This window comes from Eublepharis macularius, chromosome 11, assembly GCF_028583425.1.
Source record: "Eublepharis macularius isolate TG4126 chromosome 11, MPM_Emac_v1.0, whole genome shotgun sequence".
NCBI classification, from domain to species: domain Eukaryota; kingdom Metazoa; phylum Chordata; class Lepidosauria; order Squamata; family Eublepharidae; genus Eublepharis; species Eublepharis macularius.
This window is the reverse complement of record NC_072800.1, coordinates 22,275,990-22,301,558: the sequence shown is the minus strand read 5'-3', so window position 1 is coordinate 22,301,558 and position 25,569 is coordinate 22,275,990. Positions and strand designations below refer to the sequence as shown.

Sequence of the window (25,569 nt, the reverse complement as noted above, 5' to 3'; positions counted from 1 at the left end):
CTTCATCAGGAGAGCTTTAATGACTTTTTTGCCTCTGTTTTCTCCCTGAAAAACTTGAGCCCATCTAGAGATGGTAGTAGACACTACAGGACACCTGGGGGCTAGTTGACATTGACAGAGAGGTTGTGGAGAGGCATCTGGCTGCACTGGATGAATACAAATCCCATGGGCCGGATGGTGTGCACCCAAGAGTGCTCAGAGAACTTTCTAGAGAACTTGCAGAGCCTCTGTCCATCATCTTCAAGGCCTCCTGGAGGACTGGGGATGTGCCACAAGATTGGAGAGGAACGAATGTTATACCAATCTTCAAGAAAGGAAAGAAGGATGACCCGGGAGACTACAGGCCGGCCAGTCTGACTTCTGTTGCTGGGAAGATATTAGAGCAGATTTTAAAAGGATCGTTCTGTAAGCATCTGAAGGACCACTTAGTGATCCGGGGAAGTCAACATGGTTTTGTCCCCAACAGATCTTGTCAGACCAACCTGGTTTCCTTCTTTGATCAAGTGACAAGCTTACTGGATCGTGGGAACTCTGTCAACATGATTTACCTGGATTTCAGAAAAGCTTTTGATAAGGTTCCTCATGACATTCTAATGGGTAAACTGGAAAACTATGGACTGGTGTATAGGACAGTTCAGTGGATAGGGAACTAGTTAGAGGATCACACCCAAAGAGTGGTGGTCGATGGCATTTCATCAGATTGGAGGGAGGTGACTAGTGGGGTGCCACAGGGCTCGGTTTTGAGCCCGGTACTTTTCAATATTTTTATCAGTAATCTGGATGAAGGGGTAAATGGGCTACTCATTAAATTTGCTGATGATACCAAATTGGGAGGAGTGGCAAACACCCAAGAAGATAGAGTTAAAATTCAACAAGACCTGAATACTCTGTAGAAGTGGACAGTTGTAAACAGGATGCAATTCAACATAGATAAGTGCACAGTATTACATCTGGACTACAAAAATGTGAAGCACAAATACTGGATGGGGGATACACTTCTGGGTAGTAGTGTATGTGAAAGGGATCTTGGGGTAAGAGTGGACTGTAAACTAAATATGAGCAGTCAGTGTGATGTGGTGGCAAAAAAGGCTAATTCAATCTTGGGTTGTATCAAAGGGGCCTTAGCGTCGAAATCGCAGGAGGTCATAGCCCCTCTCTATACTGCCTTGGTCAGGCTGCACCTGAAGTACTGTGTACAGTTCTGGAGGCCCCACTTCAAAAAGGATGTGGACAAAATTGAGATGGTGTAGAAGAGAGTGATGAGAATGATCAGGGGTCTGGAGACAGCCCTACGAGGAAAGGCTGAGGGCCTTGGGAATGTTTAGTTTGGAGAAGAGGAGATCGAGGGGGGACATGATTGCTCTCTTTAAATATTTGAAAGGCTGTAATTTGGAGGAGGGCAAGGAGCTGTTCCAGTGGGCAGCAGAGGATAGGACTCAAAGCAACGGGCTTAAATTACATGCAGAAAGGTACCAGCTGGATATTAGGAAAAACTTTTTCATGGTCAGAGTAGTTCAAAGGTGGACTCAGCTACCTAGGGAGGTGGTGAGCTCCCCTTCACTGGCAGTTTTCAAGAGGAGGCTGGATGAATATTTGACAGGGATGCTTTAGGCTCATCCTGCATTAGGCAGGGCGTTGGACTAGAAGGCCTGTATGGCCCCTTCCGACTCTGTGATTCTGAGTACAGGTCAATTTAACAAATATCTGAGATAATGGGCAGTGTCCTACCACTCTGCGTGTGGAATGTATAGAGTTTGTCTGCAGTGCAGTTTCTGACCGCTAGATGGATCAGTCCCAGAGTTACAAGATCCACATGGAGGGAGGGGGGTGAATAAGGACAAGGAGGGTGAAATGGCTCCTTCTGCCTCTTCCAGAAGTACAAGTCCACTGACAGGAGGGGGCAGCTTCTTCCCCTTGTTCTTCCTTACTCTAACCTACTGAGCCTCATGGCTGTTCCTTCACATGGGTCCTGCACCTCCAGGAGTGGTCAGAAATTGTGCTGCAATGCAGAGGAGCATGGAAAACTATGTACCTGTTATGCCTTTGACTGCAGAGATTGGAAGCAGTCTTCAGACTCCTCAGGTGCAAGGAGCACTGGATTCAGGGTCTGCTCACCCAAAGACTTCTGAGATTAAATACAGCTAAGTTTAGGACCAGAGTTAGCACAGAAGTTTACTAGCCATATGAACTGGTTGAGCCAGCAAGGCTCTCTGCTTACCCAAGGCCTAAATAGTTTAGAGAGCTTGCCATCTCTATTGCTCCTGCTGGGAGCAGTAGGAGGGACTTTGGGGACTAGTGGTCTGGGGTCTGCCTTGTGAGGTAGGGGGCTGGCTGCCCTGGCATATTGACAGCACCCTCTGGAGCTGAGACTTAAGGGACTGGTCCTTTGACAGAAGCCTCAAATATGGAGGTTCCGGGGTTTGGAGGGGATTCCGTGGTGTCAGGTGTCCCTTGAGCTTCCTGGTCATTCCCCAGAGTGGTCCCTAGTTCATCCTGATCATCTTTAGATCCCAGGGGGGTCTTGACAGTGCCCTCCTCACTCATTATATACTGTCCTGTGCAGTTTGGTACCAGCGTACTTTAAGGACTGCCTGTTCCCATATGAACCTACCTGACTTCTGTGGTAACTTTCTTTTTTTAATAAAAAAAAACAGTTAACAAGCTCAAAAATATAATCATACAATCGCCTAAATCATACATCTACTATTATCTACTACTACATTTATCTACGTAAAATATAATTATCCTCATCTAAATCATAAAAAAAAAATCCTATAAAACATAGACATAAACAAAGCGTATGTGTTTAAACATACGCATAAACTAGTGTCATTCAAATCTTCTGTGGTAACTTTCTGAGGCCCTGCTTCAGGGGCTCTACCTAACGGGTGGCAACCTGAAAGAGAGCCTTCTGAGTCGTGGCACCAAAATTTATGGAAATCCCTCTTCAGAGATATTCTTCTCTGCTCTTCTCATCACTACCTTCTGCCAACAGAAGGGTTCCTGGTTGGGAACTGGCTCTTTAAAATAGCAGCGCATTCCAAGGGTGAACCCGGGACCCCTGTCCTGTCTAGCTTGGTCCTGCATGGCTGCCTGGCAAGTGGTAACCTCTAGATTACAGACACTTCTCAGCCAATCTCCGTTTGCTGACTTTAGGCTAAGAACCCAGCTGGAGGAAGCAGCTGTCTCATTGGCCCAGATGTGATTTAGAAATGTCAGCTCAATTTTTTCATAGTTGTTTTCTCAATAAGTAGTCTAGAACCCCTTACCTCCTTAGGGAGCCCATTTCACAGTGTTGGGGCCACAACTGAAAAAGAGTATGCTCCAGTAGTAGACAACCATCTGCAAGGTGAGAATTCAATCACACCGTCTAAAGTAGTATAGACTACCTAGCTTGCTCTTTGGGATAGCTAGGTCTAAGATCTTGGAAAGAACCTTTTAAATATATATGCCTCTAACAGAGTTGGGTCAGTGCTCTTTTTTCACACTCCTTTTAGCATATGTTTATTTAAAAAAGAAGGTACAACCAGTCTGCTTTCTCAGTTCTACGCTGCTGAAATGTTAATTTCCTTTCTGACCTTCTGGAGCCTGATTTTAGGATGCACCATAAGTAAAATTTTCGCTTTGCATCTTTCTGTGTGGCATACTTTATTACCCCCCATTCTGCAGTCACTCCATTGGCTACCTATCAGTTGCCAGGCGCAAGTCCAGGTATTGGCCGTTGCATACAATGCTCTTCATGGCCTTGGCCCAGCATATCTCCTGGATCCCTTCGCTCCCTATGTTCCACCATAGCAACTTTGTTTATCTGCACAGGGCCTTCTGCAGGTGCCACCTGTAAATGGGCAAAATCAACAGCTGCCCATACGCATACGTTCTCCGTGGTGGATCCCACCTTATGGAATGTCCTACCTGAAGAGGTCAGGAAAGCTCCCAGTCTCCTGGCTTTCCACAAACGATGCAAAACCGAGTTAATCAGGTGGGCTTTTTACTCAGATAGGAGGGCTGTACTGTAAGGAAGTGGTCCCAAAGAGATGCATCAGTAAAGGGATAGCGAGTGACACTTTACTGCTATTGCTGTAAGTATGATCCTACAGGGTAGTTCCTGTGTTGTTTAATACATTAGTCTTAGAATTGCTTATGTTCCGTTTCAGCATTTCTTGAACTCTGTATTGGATTTCTGCTGGTTTAAATCTTTGCACATTTGCAGGTATAAGCAAACCCAATCTTGTCAGATCTTGGATGCTAAAGGTCAGCCTTGGTTAGTAATTGGATGAGAGACCTCCCAAGTAGACCAGGGTTGTTATGCAGAGGCAGACAATGGCAAACCACCTCTGTTCATCTCTTTGTCTTGAACACTCCTGCAGGGGTGCCATAAGCTGGCTATGACTTGACGGCACTTTCTACCACCTCCCTGTTACATGTTTATTGAAATGCCTTTGGAAATGACTGTACTGACCCACACTGTGTGATCTACCTTGAGTTTCAGTGAGAAAGACGGACTATAAATAACATATGTCAGTCAATGGATAGGAGCCGTCCTGATGTACGGAACAGAAAGGTTATATCAGGTCAGGTTCTGTGATAAAACTCTCCATTCTGACATGCATTTTAGAGGTCGCTTTGGCTTCCATTATTTTTTGCACAGAGTTGTGAGTCTTTGGGACAGAATGGAATTATTTAGATACTTGGTTGATTCAGCATTCTAGATTTAATATACTAGGGGGAAGCTGGGGCAGGGGGGATAATCCTCATTAACTCTAAGCAGAATTATCTGCTCTTCAGATGTCTCTTTGGATTCAATTTGGCTAACGTGAAAGCAACAGAGGGGAAAGTCCATGCTTCTTGTGAGGCATCTGAAGTTGTTGCTGAAGGCTAGGGAGTTACAGAGGATATGATCCAGCAAAAATGTGTCATGGCTATTTCACTGGATGAAATGGAGTTTATTGACAGCTGTCAAAAGTTTTAATTTGTGAAACTTAGTGGTGACAAAGTTCAACTGAATTGGGCCTTTAAGTGTAAACAAGGTTCCATTTGGGAGACAAGGTTAAGTTTGGCTTGTTGATTTAAAGTTAACATTTTTGTTATTTGTGCAAAAAACAAGTTGGGTGTTGGAGATGCAAAGCAGGTAAAATGGACTCTCTTGTTGGGCTAGTTGGTGGTTAAGACAACCTTCATACATTCTGTCTTACGGATCATTCTGTGAAACTTGAAAGTTCACATAGTCCTTATCTCCGTAAAACAGTGCAATAGCTGCTACTGAACTCTGAGACAAAGACATAGTTTAAAAATATTTTGGTATTTTAAACATTTTGTGTTGTCTTTGTTAAAGATGGAGCCTTATATAAAAGATACATATTACAATTTTTTAGAAGTATAAGATGATAATCTGGTGTTTTTCTGTATACTCAGTGTCACAAACAAAGAGAAGTTATGCAAACAAAAGACTGTGCTTTCAGCCCTTTCCTCTCAGATCAGTGGATCTCTTTGATTAAATTTTGCAGATGAAGTCTTGTCTGAAAATTTCCTGGACTACAAGAATCGTGGGGTGAATGGCTCTCACCGAGGTCAGATTATCTGGAAGATTGATGCCAGCTCTTACTTTGTAGAGTGTGAGTATTTCATAGCAGTCATAGACCGTGAAGTTGTTCGGGGGAGTTTCATGTAGGCAACAGAAAACCAATTGCATGCTTGAAATGAAACTGTGCTTCATGAACCACAGCAGATATTAATGCATGAATGCGGTGGGTGGAATTGTACTCGTAATTCTTTTTATGCAGACGTAATTAAGCATGAACTCCTCGTGAAGTTGGACAATGAGAGGATTTCACAACAGGTGCTGAATGCTTCTGTGTTTGGAGGCAGCCTGAGTCTCATTCTAATTTATTCTTATTTGACATCACGACAACAAAATTGATTATTTTATTTTTGTCCTAGTATTCGGGAGTTGGGATCACTTTCTGCCTGAGCAAGTGTGCATTTCTGTTCCTTATGTGCTTCTGAAGCTAGTGTTTGTTTTTTAAAGCTTTCCTTATATTTTGGAGAAATATCTGTGGAGAGACATCTGTTCCTTCCTTTCCTTTGTTGTTTCTCGTACTGATTGCATGTGTTAGTTTGAGAACATGTGTATTGCTAGTGCTTGTCATTTATAACTGTAAGCTCCTTGAAGGGGAAAGAAGATTACACAGAGAAGAGTCCATCCCTGTTCGGTGACTCTCTTCGATAGTAACGATGCTTAATGATTCCATTGGTGTAACTGGTTTATGACAACACAGCAGTCTCAAATACTCTGCTTGTAGGGTTGGCCATTCCAAGACTGTAGAAATGGTTGGCGTGACTTCATCCCCATCTGTCTTTTCCTCTGGTTTCTTCTTTTGTCACCGCTTCTCTTTGGGACTTTTGCGCAGAGTGGTAAGCTGCAGTACTGCAGCCCAAGACCTGAGTTTGATCCTGGCAGAATCCGGGTTCAGGTAGCCGGCTCAAGGTTATCTCAGCCTTCCATCCTTCCGAGGTCAGTAAAATGAGTACCCAGTGTAGATAACTGGGGAAGGCAGTGGCAAACCACCCCGTAACAAAAGTGCCAAGAAAACAATGTGATGCAATGTCCGTCCATCCCCCCCCCATGGGTCAGTAATAACTCAGCGCTTGCACACCTTTACCTTTTTTTCTCCACCTACCAAGCTGGGAACCATATCTGGTCCTTCACTCTCTCCATCCCCTGAGGGCCAGAAGGAATCACCCCCTTTTTCTCTAGATTATTATGGAACACCTTCCCCAGGGACGTGTGCCTGCCCCGCCCCTTTCAATCTTTTGGAAGCAGCTGAAGATGATTTTATTTAGAATGGCATTTGCTTAGTTTTTACTTATTCTTAGTTTCAAATTCTGGTTTTCAACTGAGGGTTGTTTTTATGTATTTGTATGGTTGTTGCAAGCCACCTTGAGTGCCATAAGGTAAAGAGGCAGCTAATAAATGTTTTAAATAATTAAAAATAACGTAAATAATTCTTCCCCATTCTTCTTCTTCTCCCCCCTTAGCAAAGTTGTACCAGCATTTTTTAGGGAGAAGGCCTCTCCCACAGTGCTATGACTGTGGTGTGAGTTATTCCTTTTCATTTCATTTGAACGTAGCTCCTGGGAAGAGGGAAGAGGTGTTGTACATTCCATGTCAGGCAGAACTTTGAAAATGAGAGTCCATTCAGGCATGGCGGGTGCCACCTCTTTCCTCACAAAGGCACATTCAACCAAAACGAAACCAACTAGTCAAACTAAATATTTATCATGTCAAAATGAAGTCACGTCTTGGGGTGTAACGGCACAAAACATGGGAAATCTTTGATCAGGTCTCCTGACTTCTTTAATTTTATTTAAAAGCTGCAATGGGAAGGGTCTCCAGTTTGGACTGGGGATACAGTGCAGGAGCAGATGTTGGGTTAAATCCTTTCTCCCAGTGACCTTTCTCAGATAAAAATGACTCCTGCTCACCAAGCTGCTTTTAGCCTTGGTAAGGGAAAAATACAGAGTGAAGGAACCCCTCTTTTTGCTCTTCTAGGGCTAATAGCAGCATTGGAGAAACATTTTTTTAATCTGGAAATGAACACAAGAGGAAGAAATGAACCCTTCCTGTGAAGGAGTCACCTAAGTTACTCCACCTAAGTTGCCCCGCTGGCCGTTTTTAAGTGAACACAGCTACAGAATTGTGGCTCTCTTGGAGCTCATCTATTGATTCCACAAGCGACTTAACCTGAGAAATTATAATGGTTCATCTATTTGGACCAGCTGTCTGCCTCAGCGAAAAATGCTAAATTCAGAAGTGGACGTGAACAGTCATGAGAAATAAATCATGACACAACTCTAATATTATAGAAAGCAGTTAATTTGCACTGTGACAAATCAGAAGGTAACCTAAAGAAATACCATTTTAAATTCCGTCGCTTCCATCATGTAAATTGCCTCTCTTTAGTTCGCAAGAGATCTGTACATCTTCAGACTCCTCATGAAGTGCATTCAACACATGAACACAGCAAAAAAGGTTCTGGGTTGTATCCTGACACTCTGCTCAGCGAAGTTTGATGCCTTCCTCCAACCTAAGGAGCCATCTTCCGAAAGGAGCATCTCTTCCATTGGAAGAAGAACCATTTCTGTCAGAGGAAGGCTCCTTATGTGGGAGGAAGGCTGCAAACTTTGCTGAATGGAATAGTTGGATACACACTGATAGTTGTGAGACCTGTGAGTTTATACCAGTCTTCAAGGTAAGACAGGCTACCACCTGAAGTCCCTTTCTTGCAGGCTGCTGCTTCGCCAAGCATGCATCAACTCTGCATCCATTTCTCGAGTCTTAGGGCCAAGCTACAAGTGACGAATGACACTTGAACGGCAAGTGAACAGATTCACGTGTATTCCTCCCTGTTCATTTGCGCTCCACTTGCGCTCCACTTGATCACGTAGTACAAAAACATGGCTGGTCAAAAACGGCAATCCTGGTCAGGAAATTAACTACATGCCATATGATGTTGGCAAGTTTCACAATCCCTTCCAAAAGCTACAAATGAGATTGTCTTGTGTACCTCTTGCAGAAATCAATTTTCTGCTCCTAAGTAGGCACATAATCTGGTGGTTATCTGTTGGGCAGGCCTTAGTTGGTCCCTGGGCTCATATGAGAGGAGTCAGTCCTTGGCTGTTTCCACACGGCTTACCTTTTGCCGGAACACAGCGTCTTCATGCGTGAAATCGCACCAGGAAGACGCTGTTCTCGCACGATTTCGTGTGAGAATACGCTGTGTTCCAGCAAAAGGTAAGCCGTGTGGAAATGGCCCTTCTTTCCTGGATAAGACAAAAACATATTTCACTGCATGTGTCTTCAAGGTTCCAAAGACTTGGTTGTTCTCACTTTCTCCCTTTAATGAGGAAGCATCTTTGAAGCCTCTGAAACTAAACTTATGTCTTTTCTTGGAAGTATTAAGCTGCAGAAAATAAAGCCAGGCTTTCTGGGACTAGTGAAGTGGAAGAAAAATCATCGGTGTTCCAGGATGTGGTCTAGGTGCTCACAAAGGAGATGTGCTTGCTTTCTTAGCGCACAATGGCAATGAGACCAATTTGATAGCATCTTTCCTATTTGGTGCATATTATGGAATTAGAGGAAAATAGCTCTTCACCTAGCCACTTTCCTTTGGGAAAAATGATTGCTCTCAGTGCTAAATGAAGAGAGGTTAGAGAAAATGGAATAAGAAATGAAAGCAATAGAAGGAAAGGAAGGGTATAATCTTGAAGATAAGTAGGGCCAAGCAAGGAGGATTTTGCAGCCTTAATGAGATCATTTTGTGCACACAGAGATGCATTGAATTCACACTTATAATGTAATGACTGTGACCTGAGAATAACCCAGGTGTTCTTTCACACAGCACCTTTGATTTGAATTTGACACTGAAGCTTGCAACCCGGAAGGAATGGTGATTCAGACAACCTGCAAGCACAGATTTTTAAATGTTTGTTTGTGTTTGGACTTGAGTTGTGCAAAGTGTCTTCAGTGTGTTCATTTTGCTCCCACATAGTAATAGTAAAACTTTGGTTGCTGCATGTGTGCTTGGCAATATACTTTATCCCCTCCAGCACGTGTGCTGCAAAACTTTATGGGGCTGCTGTAGAGAATTTCTAAGGGAGGGCAAGCCTGTGCTGCTTAGGATTGGCTAAAAAGCAAAATGGAAGATGGTTAAAGCATAGCTCAGTAGAAAGCAGCTCATAAGGCTTGCAGGATCCTAAGACAGTTCGGTGTAGTAGTTACAAGGTTGCCAAGTCCCCATCATCGCACGGGTCAAAGGGCGGCCTGGGAGCACTCCCGCGCTTGCCAAAGGGCTGAATCGCCCAACTGTGGGTCCGATTCAGCCCAAAATGGGCCCGTTGCTGGGCATGGGAGCATGGTGGGATGCGGGGGCATGCAGTGCCACTGCAGGGGCGCCCTGGGGGCATGCCCCCCTGCTGGCCAGGTAAGGGGGGGCAGGGGAGAGGAGGTGGGAGCAGGGGATCCCCCGCCCTGGGCGGAGGAATGGCAAGCCTAAGTAGTTACGAGCGTGGGACTCTAATCTGGAGAACTGGGTTTGATTCCCCACTCCTCCACTTGAAGCCAGCTGGGTGACCTTGGATCAGTCACAGCTTCGAGGAGCTCTCTCAGCCCCACCCACCTCACAGGGTGTATTGTTGTGGGGATAATAATGGCATACTTTGTAAACCCATATTGGTCAATGGCTCTTATTTGAAAAAAAAAAAGGTCTGAATTTTTATATCTGAACTAATGAGCTCATACTGTTTGGTGTTAATGAATTCCACATGTATTAAAAGGAGCATCTTATTGGACAAACAGGCTCTCAGAAATGAGTCTTCATTTATTGAGTTCACTTATAGAGGTTTTAGGTTTGCATACACTGAGAGATGCGTTCGTTTATCGCCTTGTTTGAGTCAGTATATATAACTGCTAAATCAAATGATTTTTTCCTCTCTCTGCTAATGCTTATAATTTTGCAGCAAGAAGTACACGAGCTTTGTTATCCATCCCCCTAAATGGCTGTTTAGCTCTGTAAATGTCCTGTGTTGTCGGTCTCTACATTGCCATTCACTTCGAGAGCGAGCGAGAGGGAGAGGGCCTGTTTCTGGCTCACTAAACAAGGAAGCGTGGGCTGCCCTTGACTATTCCCCTAAGGCTTGGGCTTGAAGGCACTTCCCACTGCAGCCAGTCCCTGCTGAAGTCAGTCTCAATTGCTTGCTTCTTCCAGCTTCAAAATGAAGGCTATTAGCTTCAGCATCCAGGTGCAGTTCAGACAGGTGTCAGATTGCTCCAAGGGGAAAGCTATGCAAAATGAAGTATGCAGAGAGCATTGTGACCCAAACTGAGGTGGTGATGGTTGATGGGAACACTGTGAGCAGAGATAAACCAAGCGTACTAGTGTCCTGAATGGAGGCCAGGAAGACTGTCTTTGGTTTTCGTGGCTGTTAAAAAGAACAAAGGCAGGCAGGCAGGCAGGCATTTAAAAATATTTTAAATCCATATCCAGTTCCTGATCTTGTCAGATCTGGAGGCTAAGTAGAGTTGGCCTTGGTCAGTTTTTGGATGGGAAACCACCAAGGAAAGCCAGGGTTGCTCGCAGAGGCAGGCAACAGCAAACCACCTCTGAATGTCTCTTGCCTTGAAAGCCCTATGGGGTCGCCATTAGTTGATGGGGCACACACAAAATCTCCAGTTCACAAAGCAGGGGGACAAAAACTTTCCAGAGTTATCTGCGTTCATTTAGAGGTAAAGGTAAAGGTAGTCCCCTGTGCAAGCACCGAGTCATTACTGACCCATGGGGGGATGTTGCATCACGACATTTTCTTGGCAGACTTTTTACAGGGTGGTTTGCCATTGCCTGCCCCAGTCATCTACACTTTACCTCCAGGAACCTGGGTACTCATTTTACTGACCTCGGAAGGATGGAAGGCTGAGTCAACCTTGAGCCGGCTACCTGAACCTGGCTTCCGCCGGGATTGAACTCAGATCATGAGCAGAGCTTGGGCTGCAGTACTGCCGCTTACCACTCTGCGCCACGGGGCTCTTCTGGGTCCATTTAAGGCTGCTTAAATGTAATGCCATGCTAGACAGTGTAGCATAGTGGTCAGAGACTGTGAGACCCTAATTCAAATTCCTGCTTTGCCATGGAACCTCATTGGGTAACCTTGGGCCAGTTAAGCACTGCAGGCCTTACCTACCTCACGGAGTTGTGAGGATAAAATGGAGGAGAGGAGAATGATATAAGCCTCTTCGGTTATTGGGAAGAAAGGTATAAATTAAGGAAATAAAAGCTACAGCATCTGTAGTAAAACCAGGGCTTTTTTTCAGGGGGAACGCGGGGGAACGGAGTTCCGGAACCTCTTGAAAATGGTCACATGGCTGGTGGCCCCGCCCCCTGATCTCCAGACAGAGGGGAGTTGAGATTGCCCTCCGCGCCACTGGAGCGGCACGGAGGGCAATCTAAACTCTCCTCTGTCTGGAGAACAGGGGGCGGGGCCACCAGCCATGTGACCATTTTCTCTGAGGGCCACCCACTGAGTTCCGCCACCTCTTTTCCCAGAAAAAAAGCCCTGAGTAAAACTCTTCTGCTTGACAGCACAACATGGTGGATGTAACTTTTGAAATGCTTATGGGTGTGCATCAATTGCAAGCACCACCTTTGATACTCTGGAGGCAACTTCCCATGATATGCAGCGCTAGTGTTGAGCTATTGCATATTGTATAAGAGATTCTCGCTCTTTTCTGTGTTAACTCCACGACTATAAATGCAACCTGCTATCCAGAGCAACAGGAAAATTCTTCTTCTTCCATGAATAGTTTATTTGCCTCTTTGGATCCCGTTGCATGGAAGGGGTCACGTACGAGGCTTCGTACTTTTTAACAATGAATGAGCACCAGTGTAGTGCAGTGGTTAGGATGCTGGACCGCTAGTTGAGAGAGCCTAGTTCAAATCCCTCACTCAGCCACAAAATTCACTGGGTAAGCTTGGGTCAGTTAGGCTCTCTCTGCCTCACCAGGTTTTTTGTGAAGCTAACATGGAAGCGAGGAGAATTGTGTATTCCATCCTGGGTTCCGTTAAGGAAGAGTTGGATAAAAACGTGACAGGCAGATGAATTTCCAGATCAGCACTGAGGTTATTGGAGTACTTCCAAATGGGACTCATCATGTCTGCTGCATGAATACTTCCAGAGTTGGGGTATATCCTTCATCTAAAGCATTGAGTAGACATGGGCAGTGACGCTGTAGCATATAAATTAAATAGCTTCTTATCTTTTAAAGTTAATAGTCCAGTAGTATCTCATCCAACATGGCACCTAGCAGTTCTTGGGGAATAGAAGATATATTAAGCATTTTCCATATATATATAATTTTTTTTATTCATTTACATTATTTATAGTCCACCTTTCTCATTGAGACTCAAGGTGGATTACACAGTCTAAGTCAATATGATCAATGGCTAGGACATTCAATAAACAATAAATGTAATAAACAATACAATAGGAATTTGAAATAAGCATAATATTACATGATGCAGAGAAATTATCCTGTAGGAGAATAATTATAGAAAAAGACAATACGCAGTAGTATAGTCAACAAACCCTATCCCTTCGCCTGTGCATCTCTCTAAAGCATTTCCCTTCAGAACGGGCCTATTACCTGTGTGAAAAGCCCACCTGAATAATTCAGTTTTGAGTAGATCCAGGAGAGTGGGAACTTTCCTGATCTCTTCAGGCAGGCCTGAAGAGGGCGGGGGGGGGGGGCGGGGTACCACATGAAAGGCCTGCATTTGGATAAAAGGTTTTCTTACAAGAAGATACTGTAATGAATTTGCTTCTAATGAATTCACTTCATGGAGGGTTGTGCTTGCTTCTCTTTGTTTTATATTATATGATTTCATTATGCTTAAAATGACTTCTCTCAGTGTATTCTTCAGGCTCTCGATCACACTGCTGAGCTGTCTCTGAACTTCATGATTCCCTCAGATTACTACCTTGCTCACTCAGGCAGGGTCGGTATTTAATTGGTGGATTCTTGCTCCCTTCTGAAAAGAGGAAAATGTCTCTTGTGCAGTGAGCCAAAGTATATTGTCAATCTCAGGGTGATGCGCCGGTGTCAGACTAGGATCTGAGAGACCCAGGTTCGAATCTCTTCTCTGTCGTGGAAGCTGACTGGGTGACCTTAAGCGATTCAGACTCTCTCAGCCTAACCTACTTCATGCTCCCCCTTGGGAAGAAAAGTGAGGTACAATTGAAGTGAATAAGTAACGCAGAGCACTATAGTTTATGCCCCACCCCCAATTTATAGAGAGGAAAATACTTTTTATTAGCTTTAGTCTTTTGCAGGACTTTTTTCAGCTGGAATGTGGTGGAACGGAGTTCCAGCACCTCTTGAAAATGGTCACATGGCTGGTGGCCCCGCCCCCTGATCTCCAGACAGAGGGGAGTTTAGATTGCCCTCCGTGGCGCTGAGAGCAATCTAAACTCCCCTCTGACTGGAGATCAGGGGGCAGGGCCACTGGCCATGTGACCATTTTCACAAAGGGTGATTTAAACTTTTAAAAACTGCCCCCTTGTTCCAGCTGACCCAAAGTGACGTCATTGTGCGGTCCTGAGTTCCACCACCTCTTTCCCCAGAAAAAAAGCCCTGGTCTTTTGAAATTTGGGCTCGCACCTTTTTTTTTCCTGACAGAGGTTATCTACCTCTAACAGGTTTCCGAGATCAACTCTCAGCAGGTGTAACTTTAATCCTTCACTGCATTTCCCTGTCAGCAGAAGCTGCACTTCTTAAGGCCAGGTTGGTGTCAGGAGATGCAGGAATGCAATCCAAGTGGCAAACGAGTGAGCATCACGGCAGTGTGAGGATTTGGATCGAGGTCTCCCCAATCCAAGCCCCGTATTCTATTCTCTGTACCACCCTATCTCATTTTTTGCTCAACATTTCTATTGATTTGATTTGATTTTTATACCACTTCTCTTTGGTTAAGCTGACCTGGATAGCCCAAGTGAGCCCGATCTTGTCAGATCTAAGAAGCTAAGCAGGGTCAGCCTTGGTTAGTAATTGGATGGGAGACCTCCAGCGAAGACCAGGGTTGCAGAGGCAGGCAATGGCCAACCACCTCTGATAGTCTCTTGCCAAGAAAACCCTTCTAGGGGTTGCCATATGTCAGCTATGTCTGGAGGGCACTCTCCACCACCACTCTTCGGTTAAAAGTTCAAACCAGTCGCCTCAATAAATAAATTACATCAATTAAAATTAATACAAAACATAATGTATAGCTACTAAAATTGCAGTAAAACATATAATACAGATACAAAAAAACCCCATTCTAACCCCAACCCGAACTATAAAACCTTGCAGATGGACATAAATTACAGGTAAATACAACACTCAGCAAATCAACCATGCCTCACAGTAACAAATATTAAGAGCCAAAAGCACATTCTGTTGTTCTCACCCAGCACTGACTTCTGTATCTGGGCTGCATATGTGGCTACCTTGGATTCCTCAAGAATTCCCACATATGGCATGCGGAAGTTAAGCAACCTTAATCTGCCTGTTTTGCAAATCTTAGCCTTGATTATTTATCCATTGGTGTGGACACGTAAATTACTTCTGTGTCAAAGAGACATTCAATGGACCATCAGATGGTACTTGAAAAGCAAATACCTTGCATTAAGGTGAGAATGAAAGTTCCACCATCTTATCATGCCTCCACATATGAAGTTTGAATACCATTATTTTGTATCAACAAGGCTCTTTTCCTTATTGTGCTAGTTGATGGTTTACACTGATGTTACTATCAGGAGAACCACATCAACTTCCTGCTGTAGAACAGAGGACTTCCTAATAAATTCCCTGCAGAGTTTCAGCTTTTAAGAACCCCGGTGTCTCAAGGCAAGCAATTTAACCACCAGCATGCTGAAATTTAAACTCTATATTGCCTTCAAAATTATTCGCCTTCTTCCACTTACCAGAAAGTGTAAGAATGTAGAATAAGAATTTCTTTTTTCTATTTCTGTATCTTGGCTAGAGGAAGAGAAAGATTCTAAACATCAAAAAATAAGAGAGGGAGATGCTCTCAATATCAGGGTTTTTAAAAAAAAATGCTGGCTTGGAAGCAAGTGCATGTATATTCTGACTACATTGGAAAACCATGAAAACTGGGTTAATAAAGGAATCCTCAATAGCCAGAGGCTGTAATTACTGCCTCACTCTGGAGGCTGCAATAATGTTCTAACTTCTGAGATAGATTAAAAGACTTCATAAATGCTTCATAAACAATCATTATTGAAAATCCCATTTCAAATGATGCAATGAGTCCAGTTAGCCTTTGGATTAACCTACATCACTACTAAACTGTAGTTAATGGCAGAATAATCCTAACCGGGGTTTGTGAGTGGAGGTGGCAATTAACCAAATCAAAGATTGTTACCTGGCAGATGATTGGATAGCTGCTGCTTCCATGGTTACAGTGGGCTTTCATGTGCATATGTCAGGACTTGATTCATTCAGGGAGCTTTCTGCCAGTTGATAATTTATCTGTGGGAAGGAAAAAATACCATGTAAGTGCTCTGTTTTGCACAAGCTAATTTATGCTAACAGAAGTTACATAGGTAAAAATGCCAGTGTACTATTTTCGTCCTCAGTGAATGCAGTGTTCAAGAAACAAATAAAATATCCAATTCCAGAGAATACCTGTAGTGCATAATTATAGTTGAGGTTTGTGTATGTCAGTGGATTCTCATACTGAAAGATATGGTTGCTGTTTAAACTTGTCTGAGGGTGTACATGCTGTTTCCATTAACCCTGGCCACACCAGCCAGAAGTCAGTATGTTGGTTCCTGAAAATGACCTCTGTAGAAAAAACAGTGGGGACCAACCTGAAACTCTGAGTACGTCTAGTACATTTGGAATAAATGAATAGTGACAAACACAGCTGTCACTGAGAGTTGATCCTGGTACATACCATCTCAAATGGGTTGACTTCAAAGGACAATTAGAGCCAACTTTATTTGCTTATTTATAGTTCGCCTTTCTCACTGTGACCCAAGGCAGATTACACAATTAAAAACAATGCAATAAGAATGTTATAAAACATACAACCAACAATACATTAAAATGAGATGATAAAATGAGAGTAGCACATTAAAAGCAGTATAGGATGTACAATAAAACAATATAATATGTACAACAAACAATGAAACTTAGCTGGATACATCAGAAAAAGAATGTAACAGTGTGGTGTACAACAAACAAAGCAATGAAAATGACTTACATTTCACAGACATAATCTGTGACTTTATTCCCGTTATAAAAAGGGTCTCCTGGACAGTCAGAGAATCTGTGCAACTTTTCCATGGAAGCTTGCTGGGAGGCTTTGGGACAGTCATGCACGCTCAGCCTAACCTCCCTCGCTGGGTTGTTGTGAGGATGAAATAAAGGACAGGAGAACACTGTAAACTGCTTTGCCTCCCTCTTGGGGAGAAAGGTGACATATAAATGAAGTAACATACCTCACTGAAACAACAAAATAATAAACAAATATAATGAACAAAGGTGGTAAAGTGATCTGAAATTTCACAGATATTACTGCTTCTCTATTCACATAAGAAGTCCAGCACATAATGGCAGTAGTGTCATGTTGACTTGCAAGTAGGAATAGACCATCAAGAATTTAACACAGAATTTTCTGCCCTCGCAAAAACTCACTTTTTTAAAAAAAAAAATCTGTTTAACATATTCTTTCAGCTGCAAGCCATGAAATGCTGGCTAATCAAACAATAAATGCGCACATGTGAATTGGCCATTCATTCATTTACTTATTTTTTTAAATATAATAAAACCATAATAAAATTTACAATCAAGGCAGGTAATAGTGAGAGAATGCAGAATTTAAGGAACTGGTAGGGTTTTTTTTTTATTTGTGCCTGTCCCGAGATGCCACATGCAATATCTCCATTTTCCTGAGCTGCTGTTTATTTTTTACTCTGCTTAAAATATATAATGATCTTTTGATTTTTTAAAAAAATATGGCATAATTAATATATGCATATAGGGCTCATTTCGAGGGGGAACGCGCAGGAACGCAGTTCTGGCAGTTCCCCAAAGAGGTCACATGTCAGGTGGCCCCACCCACCTGACTCTTGGCCATTTTGGGCCCATGTCAGCTTGGATTGGGGCCGAAATGACTCGGATTGGGCCCCTGACGGGTGGTGGATCACTCTCCCACTCAGAAGCAGCCCGATCCTGACCATTTTGGGCCCCTTTTCAGCCATTTTCAGCCCTTTTTGCCATTTTGGGCACAATTTCGGCCCTGAATGGCCAGGATTGGGTCCAAAACAGCCAGGATAGGTCATGTCAGGAGGTATGGCATATGCAAATCAGTTATGCTAATGACACATTTCCTGTGCTGTCAAGGGGTGTAGCATATGCGAATGAGTTATGCTAATGAGTTCCTCCAGCGCTTTTTCTACGAAATGGTCTCTGATTTGCACAGAGATAATTTTTTCTGTATTAGTGGAAGTTTGTTCTCACCATCAAATTGAAGAATAGCTAAATCTGTTTATAGAAGAAAAGGAACAACGTGTGTTTCACAGTTGTTATTACTATAGACATATAACTTAGTCTAATAGGATAGTTCTCTCTTTTCACAGCCTGGAACATTGGCCAGCAGGAAAGAGTATTGGGTTTTAGTTAAGGCACGTTAACTAAACAGAGTGCATGCAGAAAGCTCTCATCCAAGTTAGAGAACCAATAACTGTTTATGTATCTAAAGAAATATATTTACATAAGTTTAGTGGAGAGATAGAAAAAATAACTGATCTAACTAGCTAGGATGGCTTTAGATTGAAAGTAGGCCATCTCTCTCAGGAGGAGACACCATGCTGCCTCTCCTGGTGCATGCAGGGAAGAAGAGAGAGAGGAAGGGGAGAGAAGGGAAGGAAGTTCCCCTGGCAGGAAGGAGACTGATAGCAGCCTATCTATCTAGCTGACTCTGTGGTTGTTGCCTTCCTTCTTCTCTGCTAGCGGTCCTAAAAGCCTGAGCTAGAGACATCGCCAGTCCCTTCTTCCAACAAAGAGCTGCTAAAGGAGGTGGCTCTTAAGTGTCCTTCCCTGCTTAGCAGCCGAAAAACACAAGAGGAGAGAAGCGTGCTGTTCTTTTATTGCAGGAAGGGGCTAATGGTTGAAAGCTCCCTTACGAACCATTGCGGAGTCAGGGACAATCCCAAGTATCTAGCCCAAACATTTTGTCACTTGGATATCTTAGAAACCAAGAAGGGAAGCTGACTCGGAACAAAGGACCCATTGCAAAGTCCTCATGTCCCTCCCAAGGACTTCTGATCAGACATGTGCTGGGAAGTTCCATTCTCAGAACCTAATTCCTAGGAATGTGCAGGCTCAGATGGGGACTGTGGCGAGTGGGCTTAAGCCTCCCTGTGCTGTTTTCCCTTCTGAAATAACCCCAGTAGCTGTTATTTGCCCTCCTGGGGAAATTTACCAGCATGCAAGTTTTCCCAGTAGGGCAAGTAGTGGCTGCTGGTACCATTTTCAGTGGGGAAAACAGCTCAGGGAGGAAAGGTGTGAGCCCCATCTCCCTGTGCATTACTGTCCCAAGCTCTGAACCTTCACAAGCCTGGAAAGTACAGAACTCCCAAAACACGTGTTACTGAAAGCTGGTGCAAATTCTCCAGAGGTCAATGAGTTTCCCTCAAAACTAAATTGTTGGCTGGTCTTGCGACCGTAATAAATGATTGATTGATTGAAAACTAAATTGAGATATTTTGTATAATTAGTGCTCACATCAGAAATTTTAAAATGGGAAGAATGCATCCCCTGTCCTGTTGTAAATCAGGTACAGAGTTGAGGAGTATCGTAGTGTCATTGTGCCTGACTCAGAAAGAGAAATAAATGTAAATCCTTCCTTATGACTTTTGACTCGGGAGTGCATTGCTGTGATAGCTCATGACTGATGTGGCCTTTAATCCCCTCCCCTCCCTCGATTGCATTTTAACTTGAATGGCAAGAAATCGGAGCCAACGAATGACGCCATGCCAAAAGACTGGAAGGCGCAGGAATTGCTGGAAAAGAGCTGAGGCCTCTCTTTTTAATTCCCCAGCTACACAGCTCTGCCACGTCTGTCTTCTCCAATGGACCATTCCTTGCCTTGTTGCCATGGAAATATTAGGCTAAAAATATCATATGATGTGTAGTTGAGATAAAAGATAACAAGCAATGTGTGCATATTGATTTCAAAGTGTGATGAATATACAGTGGTTAATGGAGCAGATTCTTTTTTTTTGCATTCAGCTGGAAATAATCAGTCCACGTGTACACATGTACAAATGTTTATCATCCAAGATGGCATACTGTTGAACTTAAAATGCACAGCTTCTGATACGGTACATGGGAACGTAAAACCACCCTCAGCCAATGCATCCACTTTTGACAAAATTCTCCAATGTTCTTACCAATAAAAGACAGAATTCCTATATTATCAAGACACAGGGATCAAAAAATCTGGCATATTCTAAAGTAAACTACAGTGATTTTACTCTCCTTTGCTCAGCAGCTGTGAAGCAGTAAGATACTGTTCATTTGGCTATCTCCAACAGACAGGAGCAAGCAAACGAATGTAGGCTACAGTTTACCCTGCATGATTCAATGCAAACCAAGCCACAAGCATGAAACATTTTGGGAAACAGATGTATGTGTATAACGCAAGCTCCATTTTAAACTAACATGCTCATGATTTTTTTAGCCATAAATAGTCTGTTGAAAGCGAAGCGGAGAAACGACTCTCAAATTTTCATGAGTACACTTGTAGCAGTGCCAAAAACCTCTTTTCAAGGTTATTTTTTTCCTACTCCCATACATAAATGGTCACTTATTTGATTAAATTGTCCTCATTCTCAATTGACCCTCTTTTGCCTTGAATAATGTCACAATTTAGGCCAAATCTGATTGGTTGTATTGACCTATATGACTTTATTCAATGATATATGGTGACTATTGAGTAGAGATGGGCACGATCCAAAATAAATTAATGATCCAGCCGATCGTGGGTCGGCGCCGGCGACGATCCCCAATAAATTATCCACACCAATTATCTCCCGTTCCCGAGACGTGAATCGTGGATCGTGGAGGCCAAACTGAGGCACGCTGCTATTCCCAGCTATGTGGGAAGGTGGGTGCTGGCGGCGGCCGCCTCCCCTCAGGGGGCGGGGGGCGGGTCTAGCCTGTGTTTGGCCGTCAGAGCTGCCTATCAGGGTTTGCAGGGATGAGATTGGAGTGCCCATGGCTACAGAACACCCCCTTCCCCCTCTCTCCCCTGGCTGTCTTCTCCAACTGGTGACTGCTTTGTTGCTCCGTGGTTGGAAGGAAGCCCTGCTGATCAAGGAAAGCTGGGCTTCCATTCGGGTTTCCAGGGCGACAGAAGGAGGGCAAACACAGCTCAGGCATTCCCCTGGCTCCGTTGCCTGAGTGTCTGGCTTCCCGATCCGAGCACAATTGCCCTGATCCAGCCCCCCCCCCCGATCACTGCATCGTTGGCCGTGGCTGAGCACGATCTGCTGGGTCCCGATCGCGCGATTGCCATTATCGTGGGTTTTTTTCGATCATAATGCAGATCGTGCCCATCTCTACTATTGAGTACTGAGCCTGGAGCTCAGAATAATTCCAGCCCAGAGTGATTTACATACAAACCCCGCCCCAGACTTAACCAACAACCAATAGCAACAAGCACTCTAGGATACCATCATTTGCATGAACTATATACATTATAACATATTTACAAGAATGTAATCGGCCTTTATTGCTATCGGGCCATTGGCTGCTTACCAACTGTAACCACCAATGAGATTCAGCGTCAGGAAAGCCTTATAGTTTATTCAAGCTAGGGCCAATACATAACAGTGACATCATCATGTAAGAGCTCAAGTGTTGATTTCATCCCTTTTACTACATGATTCCTGGTTGGGTGGGGTCCTCCTATATGGATATTTCAAGAAAGGAGAAAAACAGCAGCTATAGTCAGGGCTTTTTTTCAGCTGGAACACAGTAGAACGGAGTTCCGGCACCTCTTGAAAATGGTCACATGGCTGGTGGCCCCGCCCCCTGATCTCCAGACAGAGGGGAGTTTCAATTGCCCTCCGCACCGCTGGCACGGAGGGCAATCTAAACTCCCCTCTGTCTGGAGGTCAGGGGGCGGGGCCACCAGCCATGTGACCATTTTCTCCAAGGGCAATTTAAACTTTAAAAAATTTCCCCCTTGTTCCAGATAACCCAAAGTGACGTCAGTGTGTGGTCCTGTGCTGGCAACCTACTGAGTTCCACCACCTCTTTTCCCAGAAAAAAAGCCCTGGCTATAGGAAAAGGATAGCAGTGAAGCGGCAACCAGAGGAAGCAGCGACACTGATGCTCAAATACATTGCAGGGGAAGGTGGGTCAAAATGTGTTTGGGGATACAGTTCTGCTTTGCTAAAACAAACCTATTTTCACCTGGTGATAGTTCTGTGCTGCTATTTGAACCTGCAGTTTGGTGCAAGTAATTTGCTCTGTAATAAGGCTCTGCAGCATTAAATGCTCAACCGATCTCTTTATTTTTTTCCCCAGTTATAAAATATCTTATATTTTTATCATGTGAGTTTGCAAGTTACATTATAGCTCTAACACGTCACTTGGCTGTATTCTTCAGTACTGGAGGGATAGGACCTGAGTGGTGAGAAGAACTCTTTAACAGCTGTATAAATCCCCCCTCCCTCCCATACACACTTAGGAGAAAATGAAAATTTCGCTCTGAAACACCTTAAGAAAATGATGAGCAATCACAAAGGGACCCGCTAGAAAGGGAAGCGGTAATTTAATCACACAGCAGTGATCAGTGTCAATGTCCATTGTAATTAAGGAACTGCAGAATAGTAATCTGATCATGCTGTATTATCATAAGGTTGAGCACTGTTCTGATTTAATTTATGGGACTTCCAAACAAAGCGGCTGCTGAGCCAAAAAGAAGTCATTTTTCTCTTTCCTGTTCGTACATATGTGCAAACTACTTCCCTCTCCTAAATTTTTTTCACAGTATGAATATTCAGTGAATTATACTTGCCAATAAATGCAGCGTAAGCCTTTTTCTCCCCAGATGGACAGAATTGATCATAAAGAGACTTTTTGGATAATGATATTCCCGTCCCTATTAGGTATTAGTTTCAAGAAAATGCTTAGCTAAGGTTTGGTCAACCTGCCACTTAATGGAAACAGACAGCTTGGTAAAAGTAAATTGCATCCTTATGGTAATGCTATCTGCTGTCCATCAGTCCTCCCTTGATGGATCATAAGAAAACATAGAATAACACACATGTAGAGTGTCATTCTGAACAGAATTGGCTTTAGGTGTTTCGTGCATTAGAGGTTTGAGAGGGTTGATAAGCCAGGGTGGTGGGGGATGGGGAAGACTGGCTTAATCTTGGCATTGTTGCTTTTTATATCCAAGATAATAAATCTACCCTTCTAGTGAAAGTTAAGCTCCTAAAGCCAATCTGACCTTTGAGCAAAAGAAGAGCAGAGAGGATTATAAAGAGCAAGTGAAATTCTGGGTGAGAAAAGAACAAGAAGATTAATCTCGATGAACGGAGCTTTGAAAAACCAGGAGGAAGACGAGAATTTGATGCAAACCTGAGCTGATATCCAGAGGAGGATGAAGATGAGATATGTCTGGCAATCAGTGTATACAAAACCTTTTCCAGAGTAATTAAAGCCATCCCCCCCCCAAAAAACAGCACCCTACCCCTAACAACATTAGAATTTAAATTTTGGCCAGGTTAGAGTCAGAACACAGGGAGAAGGGAAGATATGCTGCATCTGTATGCAGTCTTCTTTTCCAAGCTGGCAGTTCTGTACAGCTGAGCCATTGACTGCCGGAACTACCTCCATGAGGAGTTCCAGTGGTAGTTCATTGCTGAATCAAGCTGCCTTTGGAGCTTGAAGTTCCAGACAAAGCATTCATTCCATGGATTGCTATAATTAAAGTTGCAACAAGTCCTCTTCCATGTTCAGGAATACGATTTTCTTCTTCACATTTTATTTTTGGGAAAGCTAAATGCATTCGAGAGTGTAAAATGACCCAAAGGGCATGCAAACTGAAACCCATTCCAAAGGATACACTATATTCATTCTGCCCTTGATGCTTTAGAAATTGTCAGACTAGTACGATAACTGATACGCATGCAAGTCTTTTGGATAGTTACGTCATCCTCAGGGAGATGAATGGGTTTGCCAGTCCAACTTCAGTCAGCTGCAGTTGAAAGGAGACAATGACCTTGGTTACCTGATCTAGCCAACTCTTTTTCTGACAGCTGTAAGTTTGTGTGCCAGGAATTGTAGCTGAGAGGTACCATGGACTGTAGTGCAGAAGGCGCAAAAGGTGTGAAACATCAGCAGCCTCTGTGGTTAGCTGGCAGTTTGAAGCCTCTAGATCGGTCAGAGCTGGCATACACGCTGGGAGCCCTGAAGGGTACTTTTATCTGGTCGGCTGTTCAGTACTGCTTGCTAAACTCCTGGCTCCAGCTTCTAGCCCATTGTCCTCCAGAACCTTCCTCAGATATTTATACTCTGCTTTTCTCCCCAATTGGGATGCACAGTGGCTTATAACATTCCTCCATTTTATTCCACCAACCTCTGCAAGGTAGGTTAGGATGAGACAATGTATGACTAGTCCAAGGCTTCCATGGCCAAATGGAGATTCCAGTCCAGATTTTCCGACTCCTAGTCCAATTTTGTGACCGCTGCACCACACCGGCTTCAGCCTTGAGCTGGAGGCTACATGTCCCCAGATCTAGACCATAGCCAACTTTCATTTGGCACCTATAGAGAAGACACTTAAAATAAACACATACATGATTAGGTTTCTTGTTGTTGTTGTTGTTGTTGTTGTTGTTGTTGTTGTTATTATTTTGTAATGCATGGTTCTCGTGCAGAATTTATTGGGTTCTGGAGTGCAGATTGTAAATGAAAACCAGAATGAATTGGCTGGTTCTGGAGTTCCAGCCTTGTATTTTCATAGGATTAGGTGGTCCGCTTGAGAAACTTCATGTCTCTTGAAGCTTCTGGTCTGGGGCCATTTCCACACAGCTTACCTTTTGTCGGGATACAGCATCTTGCACGAAATCGCGCCAGGAAGACGCTGTTATTTCATGATTTCACGCGAGATCACACTGTTATTGCACAATCATTGCGCAATCATTGTGCTGTTATTGCACAAGATCATGCTGTTATTGCGCAAATTCGCGCGAGAACACACTGCACCTCGGCAAAAGGTAAGCTGTGTGGAAATGGCCCAGATTTTTGGAATCCTGGTTCGACAGGAGGTGTTAAGCTGAGGAGTCTGGGGAGTCTTCTCTCTGTCTGTATTGACATTCTCCTCAAAGGCATTCCTGTTGTTTCAGCAGTGCTCCATGAGCACTATTTTTTGGTCCTATAGTTTCATGTGCCTAAGAGTGTGTTGGATTACTGTTTCTGAAGCGTGGCAAGAGAATCTGCTGTTCAGAGAAAAATGGTCAAAAATACTACAGGGCATGTAAACTTCATGGGCTTGCCTAAGGTGGCTGTTTGGATGCAGATCTCATATTACTCATTCTCACAACAACATTGCAAAATTAACCAAACCTCACAGGAACTGAGCTCCAAAAGGCTACTTTAGGATTTTTTCCCCTTCTTTGAACACCATCTCAAAATGCTTTTGATGCTTACTTGCTTACTTACTTACTTACTTACTTACTTACTTACTTACTTACTTACTTACTTACTTACTTACTTACTTACTTACTTAAAGGTCTGCCTTCCCCACTGTGTCTGGAGGTAGATTACACGATATAAAACAATACAATCAGATAGCATGCGAGATATAATAAGCAACACAATAGGACTAGGATTACAAAAAATAAAAAGAGTGCAAAAAAGTATCCGACATGATACATCATGTGATGCAGAAAATGGAATTACAGAAGTAGAAAACAATGCAATAAGAGCAGGATAATACA

At 43.5% G+C, this 25,569-nt stretch overlaps 1 protein-coding gene across 1 annotated transcript in view; it reads left to right on the top strand.

The window, feature by feature from the left end:
* The window catches only part of HECW1 (HECT, C2 and WW domain containing E3 ubiquitin protein ligase 1), a 186,924-nt gene that overhangs the window by 35,189 nt on the left and 126,166 nt on the right, over positions 1-25,569 (top strand). Inside the window, exon 3 of the mRNA XM_054991627.1 lies at positions 5,505-5,612. Coding sequence (XP_054847602.1) covers positions 5,505-5,612 — 108 coding nt within the window. The remainder of the gene's footprint in view (positions 1-5,504; positions 5,613-25,569) is intronic.